Source organism: Convolutriloba macropyga, chromosome 2 (assembly GCF_964194025.1).
Source record: "Convolutriloba macropyga chromosome 2, txConMacr16.3, whole genome shotgun sequence".
NCBI lineage: Eukaryota > Metazoa > Xenacoelomorpha > Acoela > Convolutidae > Convolutriloba > Convolutriloba macropyga.
Genome location: NC_134469.1, coordinates 72,670,399 through 72,681,866, shown reverse-complemented (window position 1 = coordinate 72,681,866; position 11,468 = coordinate 72,670,399). Strand labels below are relative to the sequence as shown.

Here is an 11,468-nt window from a genome sequence, read left to right as displayed (position 1 = left end):
TTGGCCGATCGATTTTCGTCGTAGAGAGTTGAGACTGGTATCATTAGAAAACTCGTCCAGCGTAGAGTATGGAATAAAAAAAGATTTTTTTGATTTTCCTTTTTTACAGGGAGTTATTGAGGTTTAAACTTTTGTTAATAGTAGTCGGAATTCTTTTGTTTTCGTTCACATTTTCCGTATTTTTAAACCAATATTTCGTCAATTTTGCAAACAAACTGTTAAAATTGTTAAAAACAATTTTATTGGTTTTACTTATAGAGGAGGCTTGTCGATTGGTTTTATCCCAGTCTTTTGGTTAATATTTTGCTAAATTTTTTGAATTTTGCTCAAAAATGGCTCCAAATACGCTCTTTTATACCACTTCCTTTAAATATGCAGGAAGTAGAGACCTAACATCCGCTGTCACATTCTTTGAAGCCTACAAGAAAGGCTATTTGTTTTCTCAATTCCTATAGGAGTCTTCTGGAAATAAATTTTTGCTGGTTTTTCAAAAACATAACTCTATAAAAAGCATTCACTTTTGGTTTGCTTAAATGTTTCATGCGCAAATTAATCTTTTTGATAACGTACGGAAAAATTAATCTTTTTTGTTAGACGCGCAGCAAAATGGGGGCTTTGTTAGGACACATCTTCGATTCTTACAATCATTTATTGTTCGGATTATATTGGGGCGGGGTCTCTCGACATAATTTCTCATTTTTGTTTTTTTTACTTTGATTATCGACGAGAATGATTTCAAAACAAAGACCAATCATTGACAGGTCATCTTTCCAACAAAATAAGGCCAAATGAAATTATAGGTCTTCAGAGAAAAGCCTATTTTTCTTTTTTGCTTTGACAATGTATTCTCGTAAATTGTAGTCCATCTCTTTTGATTTAGTAATGTTTTCTTACTACAAAATTTCATGAAGGTTTTTTTATTTTTGTATATTTGCCTATATTTGAGAAAGTTTTTCAAGGATAATTCAAATTGGCGTTGAAAGAAATTCAAAAATTCATTCGATTTTTTTATTCTGCCTCTTTTTGTTCTTACGTTCTTGTAGGTATGTTCTTGAGAACCAAAAGCCCTAACTCTGTCTATGGGTGTTTAAAGGAATCTGTTAGTGATTTTACTTTACAGCTATCAGTTTTAGTGATTTTCAATTAATTTTCTTTTTTTAAAGAAACTTTTTTACTTCGGAATTTTGTTCTCATTGTCGTCAACAAGTAACTTAACCTCCTTATTGGCAGAACGCGTCAATGTTCTGTTGTTTAAAACATTTTTTGCGCTTTTGGTTATGTTTTGACTGACGTCTTTTGAGCTTAGAAATGTATATTCATAAGAAATTCGTGAGTTTTCGATAATCGTCAATTTCTGTGGTTCTTTTTCTTGTCTTTTTCGAGACTCTTTCAATGAGGACATTTAAATTTTAAAGAGATGCAAGCAGAATGTTCAAAATATTTCTGTCAGTTTCAGGTTTTTAATGGCGTTCCATGTCTAATAGTTTGTGATTCAGCGCTGTGTGTATTCCGTATTTAATGTTTTTGCCGTCTTATGATGAGGCCTCACTGTTAACTTTCTAGGCAGTTGCAAGTGAATCTGATTCTGTTTTAAGTTGAGAGCTTGCGGTTTGTTTGAATTTTCGAAAATATTTGTGAAAAAAATTTGCGAAAAAAGTCAGTGAATTGAGCTTTATCGTTTTTAACCCTTTGCTGTCGATTTGTAGCCTGGTCTTTTTAAAGATAGGTCGCATCTTCCTAACGAACCAAGATTCAACCTTGATAACTGTTTTTCCAACGAATGGTTTCTTGGCTTTGGTGCTACGCATTGTCATTAGAGAAATGTGATTTTTGGACAATTGCCCATTTCTGAGTTTTTAAATTTCTGGCCTTATTATCACACTAATGGAGTTACCCAGTTGTTGAAAAAAATTGCAATTGCAGATTTTTAATGTATTCAATGAATAGCTTATGTATTTAACGGTTGCGACACCGCTTTCTTGTTAAGTTTAATTGAATTTTTTGTTTTTGCCGCTCTCTTTGTTGTCGCCTGCTTATTTTGGATAATGATATGTCTAAATTGCTTGCTATGGGGTATAAATTAACCTTGTTAATGAGTTGAGTTATTACGTATTGTTTTTTAGTCAATTTGAAATTGGTTGTTTTTTTTTGTAAAAAGTTTTTTTGAATTTTGCGCTTTCTGCTCTTCTTTGTCAGCTTGTTTTCGAGTCGCACTATTGACAGGTCTGTTTTTCTTATTAAGTGTTTTTTCGATATAGACATCGAGTTTTGGTCGTAATTAATGTTTGCATTGTTTGATTTTTATTTCATCGAAACGTGGATGAGCGAGGTCGGAACCTTTGCGAACGCACATTAACCGAGCCTCCTTGTCTGGCTCTTACGAATGAATATAGTTTATTTTTTTCGTGTTGTTCATGGCTACGATAATCATTTAGAGAGCAAGAGAGTTAAATCTTCAAATATACTTCGATTATCATTCAACTAGCAAATTGAACTGTTCGCATTATCCAGTTAAAATGGGCAGGAATGCTCGCGAAGAAGCTACGATGTGTGTGAGGGTATAGGGCGTCAGGCATCGAATAGCTAATTACTCCGTATAGGCAGATCCTAGTATTTAGGTGACACGAGTATGCATACAAGGGGCCTCCATGGTCGACGTGGCATATACTAGCGTCAGGTACTAATGGGTTTGTACAAATATTGCTCTCAGGGCAAGGGATCAGGGGCAAAAATGCATCGGCCGATGATATCAAATGAGTTTCTTTCAATCTCAATTCCTGCAAGGTCTCGGGAAAATCCAGGGAATTGCGTGACGTGGAACCCATGCCAAATGCACCAAGAATGGCCTCCGGGGGTTGCGGATATTCACATAGGGGCAATATTCGGATCTGATTAGGATCTACAGTTTGGGCCAGGTGCAGTAAAGCCAGGTCATTGACTGGCTTGTCATTGACTACATCGAAGCTGTAATAGACAAAAAAAATCGGAAAAATAACTGAAATATGTATCAATCGGGTAAAGGCGCTAAGCGTCTTCTTGGCCCGAACTTTTAAGACCCCGGGGATGACTGCATTAAACATTTCAAACTGTAAAATTTTCGGATCTATTTTGTACCCCAAATTTGTTTTATGACCCGAGTTACAAATTATGCGTTGTTATATAGCCCGTTACTATGAGAAAAACAGAGGCTGGGGGTATAAAAATATACGCATTAAGCGGCGGGAGAGGGAGGAATGGGCAAAATTGATCCAAGCGTTCTTAGATACTATATACCCAGACCTCACAAAAACAAAAATATGGTGGCAAATCATGTTTCCCCTTGCACAAAATTCTGCTCAACGACATGAATGTGACATGGCTGTGAAGAGGTCAATTAACATTTGCAACATGAACTTAGATTGAGAGGAGAGGCTTCCACAGAAGGAATGAGAGAACATTTCATGCAGGAAGTACAATTTCTGAATTTAACAAGGCCTGTAAAAGTGCTGTAATACTGTGTCAGCCATTTGCATATGCTACTCTAACAATAATGTCATTTTGTCAACGTGATACGTTTTGAACACTTTCTGAAGATAATATGACAATTTATAACTCAAAAGTATTTAGCACTGAAGAAAAGCAGGCTCAGTTTAAAGATATGAACAGGTTTTTCGCCATACTAAGGACGTGGAAATATGTCCGCCCGTTTGAATACGTTGATTTAGCCAACCCTACTCGAAGACAACAGAACAAATTAGCAAATTAATCAATGATAGAGCTGAACTCTAAATGGCATAACCATTTTAATTTGGTATAAATGTCTGATTTAAATTTTTCGGATCTCATTTGAAATTTTTTGCTTTGCTGATCCTAAAAAATCCCCAGGTGCACAAATTAAAGAGTCGTCGAGACGAGCAGCAGATTTGATGCATCACAAACTGAAAAATTTGAAAAATATAGATCTATCTTTGTTTATAATTATAAAACTACTTAATATATCCCTGAAATGCAAAAGAAGCTCTGCTGTTAAGTGAAAATAAGCAATTGAGTTAGAGAGCAAGTTTTTGTTAACCTTTTAATGGAGAAAATCATAAAAAAATATTCCATAAAGATAATTGAAAATGCCAAGAACATGGTTCCCATAAAAACCGAAAACCTGCGTCGCACAAGTAAAACGTGAGCACATAAGCTAAAGTTTAATGCTAAAACTTGATGCTTTGGAAAAGTTTTAGTGCCTTTCAACGACCTGATTGGTTTTTCCAAAGAATTTTTGGCAACAAAATGTTTTCTTTCAGAGAATGTTACATTCCAATTTTAATCTGAAGTGAAAGCATATCCACAAAGAATCCGAAGTTCAAACTAGAAATGCGGCATGAAAATTTTAGCCGGAACGACACTATTAAAAACATAAACTTAGGGTTAAGTCTAATCTATACTGTAGTTATACCAGGTACCTAATGAGAAAAATTAGACTTGAGTCAATAAAATTTGCAGATAAAATAACGTGATTTTTGTTCCTCTCTTCAATCGCGCAGTGAGCTTCCTTCCAGCTATTTTTGTTTTATCCGCATTGAAAAAACTTCAATAGTATCGAGCTTCTATGTTTTTAGACTTGAATACATGCCTCTCAAAGGTGGTAGCATAATTTTTGATCTTGGGAAAAGTAGCAACTAAGTTTTAAACAAATACTCTCTTTTACAATAAATAATCTACTTTTTAAGTTGTTTTTTAATGCAAACTACACAAATTTTTGTAATTGGAAGACCAATTATCAATAGCAAACAAAATGTTTTTCCAAGATAAGTTTCATAGATCATAAGAAAATGTGCGATGTCAGAAGTGATTTCCTCTTCGTCCTCTTTAGTCTTATTGCCAATTTTATTTTCTTTAGATAATAGGATTAAGGGCATATCCATTTTCCTGAAAAACATACAGTGATTCAAATATGGTTCGCAATTTTTAATGTTCTGTTGTAATCAGGTCAGGTCTTGTAAACGTTTCTAAGTTGTGCTCTACGGCGGTCAACGACATTTTAATTATTTCGTCCCCTTTTGGATTCAATTATCATTACTGGACATCAATCGGGCTGCCGTCAAAAAGCAGTGCATCGAATCAATCTTTGCAGCTTTATTATTCAAGTAATTTCCACTGTTCTGGTTGACTAGAAAAAGATAGCTTCAGCTCTTATTATCTTGAAATAGTAAGTACATCACTGAAAACATCACCGCTGAACCTTTAAGTCAGTCATCATCACATCTGCGCTTTGCTGCGTCAATTTTTGTTTCCAAAACGGCTAGCTTTCCGGATTTTTTGGTTGAGAATCTATTGCTTAAAGTTCGCTCGGCTAGCGGCATCTCATGTTTTAGGGGGACCTTAGAGCAAGTTTTCTGTTCCTTCCTGACTAAGTGAAAACAAATTTTAGTCGTTTAGCTGAGTCCTGAAGTTGAAACGAAATTAATAAATAGGAATAAACACTCGGATATAAACAGGTTTATTTGCCAGACTAAGCACGTCGTAATCTGTCTGACCGTTTGTGGTGGAAGTGCTATTAATTAACGCTTGCATACGTTGGTTTAGCCAACCTTACTCCAAGACCATAGAACTAATTAGCAAAATAATCAATGTTAGAGCTAACTGATTAAAGAGACAAAATGACGTCGAATTGTTTCTTCGTAAGATTTCTGGGAAGATCCAAATTCCGCTTAGTGTTTTGAATTTTTAAACTTTTTTAATTAGCTTATATTAAATCGCAGGATATTTTAATTTGGTAAAAGTTTCTGATTTACTTTTTGTCGGATCTCATTTGAATTTTTTCTGGTTTTTTGATCCTCAAAAAAATCTCCACGTTCACAAATGAAAAAAGTAAGTGATGGAGACTAGCTGCAGATTTGATGTATGACAAACTAAAAAAAATCCTGATTTACTTTTTGTCCGATCTTATTTGATTGTTTTTCTTGCTTTTTTGATCCTCAAAGAATCTCCCCTTCACAGATGAAAAAGTAAGTGTTGGAGACGAGTAGGAGATTTGATGTATGACAAACTAACAAGAATTAAAAAATATAGATGTATTTTTGTGCCTAATTAAAAAATTATATCCCTGAAATATTAGAGATGCTCTGTAATTAAGCGAAAATAAGCAATTAAGTTAAAAGCAAGTTTTTGTTAACCACTTGAGGTAAACAGAAAATAAAAAAATAATGGAAAAAGATAATTGAATTTGCCAAAAACATGGATACCATAAAAAACCTGAAACATTCGGTGCACACTTAAAAGGTGAGAATGTAAGCTAATATTTAATTCTAAAATTTGAAGCTTTGGAAAAATTTTGTTTTCCGTAAACGACCTGATTGTTTTTCCAAAAGAATTTGTGACCAAAAATTAGTAATCGATATTTGAGAATATTGTCTTCCAATTTAACTCTTCAGTTAAAACATGGCCTCATAAAATCAAAATAGCAATCTATACATGCAATATAAAAAAAGCCAAATTGTACGCTATATCCATTGTCTTCTGTTTAGTTAAATTCTTAAATTCAAAAAGAAAAATTTTCAATTTTTCATCTCCAGATTTTGATGAAATATCAACGCGCTACTTTGAGAGAATCTCATATTTGTTTGACTGTGTATAAGAATTTGAGCTTCTAATAAAGATAGAAAAGAGGAAGATATTTATAGTTTTCAATTTTTGTTCTCCGTTATTGAAAAGTTTTGTTCTTTGAGAAATTTTCCGTTTCTTTGTTATATGCAAAGTCTCTGCTTTTTAGAAAAAATCCTTGAAAGAATTGCTGTTTTACATTATTGTACGATGTCTTCATTTTATTGGAAAACAGAGCTTTAAAGTTGGCGTAAAATCATGAGAAATTTGATGAGGGTGCTTTTTGTTTTATCTCCACATTGAGTTATTGAGTTTCCATATGATCACTTCCTTTGATTTTTTGTGATCTTCAAAGTTTCGAAATCTGGATAGTTTTGGTTGAATAGAATGCTGAGCTAAAACTTAAAAGTAACTTTAACTTAAAACTAAAAAGTAAGAAAGATTTTAAGTTTTGGTTTTCTTTTGAAAGTATTTTTGATTTTTTTTCCAGAAAATTGGCCAAAACGTTGATTTATTTGTTCGTGTGAAGCGTTAGCCTTTTCCGAGTGCCTGTTGCCGTTGGTTTAGATGATAAATTCTTGAAGAAAAGTGAGTGATCATCAAAATCGATTATTGACCATAATTCAATGTGTGCAAAACCAAGATAAACTTGAAATTTTGTTTTTGTTCCTTACAAACAAAAAATGATTTAGTTAAGAGGACCTCGGTTTTTGCAAAATTACTTACTTTCGCGGTCTGTAGAAGGCATCCACATTATATGCTATTCTGCTGCTGTTTGTTTGTGTGAAATCGGCCACTAGTACTGTAATAAATGCCTCTGCTGAAAAATCATTGAATTCATCAAATTACCTTGCTCTTTAAAACGTCTTTTTAAAAGTCTTTTGAACACCACTGGCCCAAAAATAGTAATAAATCTTTATTAGTTTTAAAATCGGAAATACTGGGAGTGCTCTTGGGACAATAAACGTTGCACATAAGAACTACTTCTCAGAAACTGGCTTGATTACAGCAATAGTTTTAAAATTTATTAGAATTTCTCCGAAGATTTATTTAGAGTTCTGTTTTTGCAATGATCCTTTCCATGCGTCTCCTCCCCTTTAAATAACCTCCGCTGTTCTACGAAAATTAACCTTTTAACGGCAAACTACCGGAGTTTAAAGTCGGGTTCGCTATATTGGATGGTAAAAAGATTTGTTGCAGACAAGGACTAAGGGGGATAAGTATTTGTCATGCCACATGCAACGCCACATCACTCCAGATATAAGAATGTGGAGTGAAAGCGGAAAGATAAGGCGTGTGATTGATGCGCCAATGATCGGTAGTTCAATCACCCGCCTAAGTGAGGCTGTCTGTGTGAGGATGAGCTCTCATTTAATCATATTTTCAGGTTAACCATAGTCTGGCCACTCTTGCCTGCCATTATGGTACCAAGTGAAGGTTTCAGACAAAATTGGCCATATTCACCAAAAAAGAAGCACTGCAGGCTAAAAAACCTATTACTGCTCCGCTGCGGTTACGCAAAAGCAATATTATCAAAAAAATAATCAAAAAAATTACCATGTATTGGGTGATGTGTCCAAATTTGCGTGTATGCTGTCTTGACGACCAACAAAGCTATGGTTTCCTCACTTAATTCTGATCAGAAAATTAATTAGAAAGTATGAAAAAAAGACATTTAAAAACCTTGCCCAAAAATTTCGTGTCAAAATTTGCCTCAACGAGATATTTGATGGAAAAGTTTTCAAGTTTCGAAGAAAGTTTTTTTCTCAAAACATAAAAATCGACGCAAACGTTTGTTTTCCGTTGTGATCAATAACCCGCAAAAATTGAACTACATAAGTTTTGAAGAAAGTTATGTCTTGACGCTAAGATGATTTAGGAGAATTCGTTGATTGTTAAGGATTTTGTAATTCTATAGCAATATTTTGACTAGACTTTTTGTAAATTGCAATTTGATGAGAGGTTACTAAAACGATTGACAACCTGTACAGTAAATTTGATCACAAAAAGTCCAATTCATTTTTTTGGCACTTTTCAATCATGAAATACAAATTTTGTGATACAAGTTTAAAAATTTGTTTAGCGAAAACACAAAATTGTAAAAAAAAAGCAGTAGTACGAAATTAAAAATTGAAAGGTCGCGGATTTCTTTTTCACTGTTCATCTGTGAAATTAAAGAACAAACCAGAGGAAGCTCCAAGCTTTTAATTGAGAGCTGAAATTAAAATTCATAACAATCGCATTAAATGAGGTGTCGATGGATTATGAAGAGCACAAAAACGTGCCTCATTGAAATTATAACTACATAATCCAGAAGGCGTATTTTATTGATCTATAGGACTACTGACAAAACGTCTATAGGACCGCACTTAACATAGTGAAATTTTGTGACAAGTTCTGAAACTACGGCCCCTCGAGATTATTTAGTTTTTATTTTCGAATGTTTTTGCGCCAGAATAAAAAATCACATGATTTTAGGTCTGCAATTTGAACAGAAACTATGCAGAAAGTGTCTATAGCACAACGAAGCAAAACTTTTGTGTAAAAAAACGTTACTGTTGTTTTAAAAGAACTTCGTATTTCGACGCTTCGGTTTTGTAAATGATTGGCCAATCTTCAAATCAAGTTGTTTCAGTTTGTAAAATGATTCAAAAAAATTGTTCCAAAATATGTTTGATGAGCAAAATTTCTCTATTATACAGCCTTCTGTATTTCTAACTCATCAAAACTTGAAAACCGATCCATGTGCTCTTTTTTTGCTAATGGATTTGGCTGGATGTTTCTCTTGCAAAATGTCTTCATAACAACTATTGCAACTCGACAAATGTAGAAACTTCCATCATTTTTTTCAATGTTTCATAGATTGACCCTAACAATTGGAAGCAGTCAAAACCATAAACAGAAACCTCATTGCACACTATAAACGTGCTATGTTTTCAACTTCTTAAAAAACACAAATTCGATCTGTGTAAGCTTTTTTAATGTTCCTCCTTATAACTTAGAAAACAAAAACTTCAGGTTATTTTTAAAATTTTCACAAAAAGATGAAAATTAATCATTGTTCTTATTTTTTATAATAGTCAATGAAAACGCAACTGATAACTGAGCGAGATTTTTGCTGGGATTGATTATTAAACGGTCCGTAATCTGTGAATAAATTTCTAAATGGGGCTAATTTAGCTTCAAAAAAACGGATGCAATTGTTCGCTGCATCTAAGTTTTTTGTGTCTTTCATTTTTGAAAAAAGAATGTTTTTTTTATTTCTTTGTTTGAAGTCAGAGTTCAAATTTGACAGAAAAGACTGGCTCTTTGTCAGAAAATGCTTGATAAAACACCCTTTATATCTTAAGATACAGTTTTAAGGTTGCAGCTTTTCTTTTTTGAGACTTTCAACAAAAAAATACGGAACAATCATTGCGGCAGCCCGTGGAGCCTGAATTATTTTGTATTGACTGGTCAAACTGTGAAGGCACAGGCACCTTTGTTTTTTATGGTTATCCATACTTTATTTAGTTTTTGATCAGATTATTGTCCCGTTTTTAGCAACTGATCAGACCGGTTGCGTTACATGTTGGTCTCTGATCAGAAAGTGCATACAAAACATATCCATTAATATGAATTTGTAACGTATTCTTGGGCCGTATTCAAACATTCGATTTAAATGGTTTCTGGGCGTACCCAGTGAACTGAAATTTGGTACATCTTGATAAGAATCATACAAAATCTTGGTAAAACTTGCCGAGATCTTGCCATGGTACTTACCAAGAAAACATCAAGATTTGTACAAACTTGCAAGTTCTTTGCATGGCTGTCAAGAAACAAGATCTTGGCAAGATTTCCAAGAAAAATTAACCATGACATGGCAAGATGTGTCAATAAGTATTAAAAATTCAATAGCGCCCAAAAACAAGATGTAGCAGGAAGTCATAAGATTAAGCAAGAATTATCAAGAATGTCGGAAAATACTGCTCCCGTTACCATTTTTGTCTGGATTCCCGGTTCTACCACCTCACTCCAGGTACAAACAAAATTTTCTATGTGTCAAGAATAATCAAGATCTTATCAAGTTACGCCAAGAAAATTTTTTGACATATCTTGATAAGATCTTGTCAAGATCTTATCAAGGTGTTCCAAGAAATATTTGTCTATCAAGATCTTGGCAAGATGTTTCAAGTTTTGTAAGAGTTATCAAGATCTTGCACGACATGGCAAGGTGTATCAAGTTTCGTTTCACTGGGAAACTCCTAAAAAGATCACGCTATAAGTTTCACAGTTGCTGCTTAACATCTTTTAACACTAACCCTATAAGTAATCGAAAACACTGACTCTGATGATTACAGATATTAGGAAAAATTAAGCACATACCTTGTCTATTGTCTATGCAGTGGGCTGCGGTGAGTACCCATTGACCGTGTATTCTGGTTCCCCCACAATAAAGATTGCCCCTACCTTCCATGCGCACTCTGACCTTGACATAGAATGCATGATGATCACTATTCGTTCCATTCACAATAGCCGTGGTCAAATAACGCGAAATATTTTTGAACGAGGTAATTTCAGCGACATGAACACTCAACAGTTGCAGCGTGAACAGTGCTGCAAACTTCATGTTAATGAAAACTCTCACAATATTACGGTATTTGCCAAAGTTGTCATTAGTTGTTTACAGCTGACAAACTTCATCAAAACACATCTTGATATTAGCTCGATAAACTCGCAGGTGGCACTGATCTCTGAAACGACTCAGCCATTTAATTAATCGGTGAATTCATTTCGTGGCATTTGCAACATTTATAGTAAAATAGATAATATATCAGCTGGTTTCTGAGTTTTTAAAAACGATTAAAATTATACATTAAAATATCAAGCATCTATTCAAGTACCTGAATAAAAAG

At 34.0% G+C, this 11,468-nt stretch overlaps 1 protein-coding gene across 2 annotated transcripts; it reads right to left on the bottom strand.

The window, feature by feature from the left end:
- Window positions 1-2,416: 2,416 nt before the first annotated feature.
- Window positions 2,417-11,249, bottom strand: LOC142335444 (chymotrypsin-like elastase family member 1). 2 transcript variants are annotated; one of them, XM_075383936.1, is made up of 3 exons: window positions 10,939-11,249; window positions 7,300-7,393; window positions 2,417-2,964 (listed from the first exon to the last, which is right to left on the bottom strand). In XM_075383936.1, the coding sequence occupies exons 1-3, from the start codon at window positions 11,180-11,182 to the stop codon at window positions 2,478-2,480; spliced, it is 825 nt and encodes a 274-aa protein (XP_075240051.1). In that variant the 5' UTR covers window positions 11,183-11,249; the 3' UTR covers window positions 2,417-2,477. The 2 variants fall into 2 exon arrangements, with proteins under 2 accessions (XP_075240051.1, XP_075240052.1); XM_075383937.1 differs by having other exon boundaries at window positions 7,300-7,390.
- Window positions 11,250-11,468: the final 219 nt, after the last annotated feature.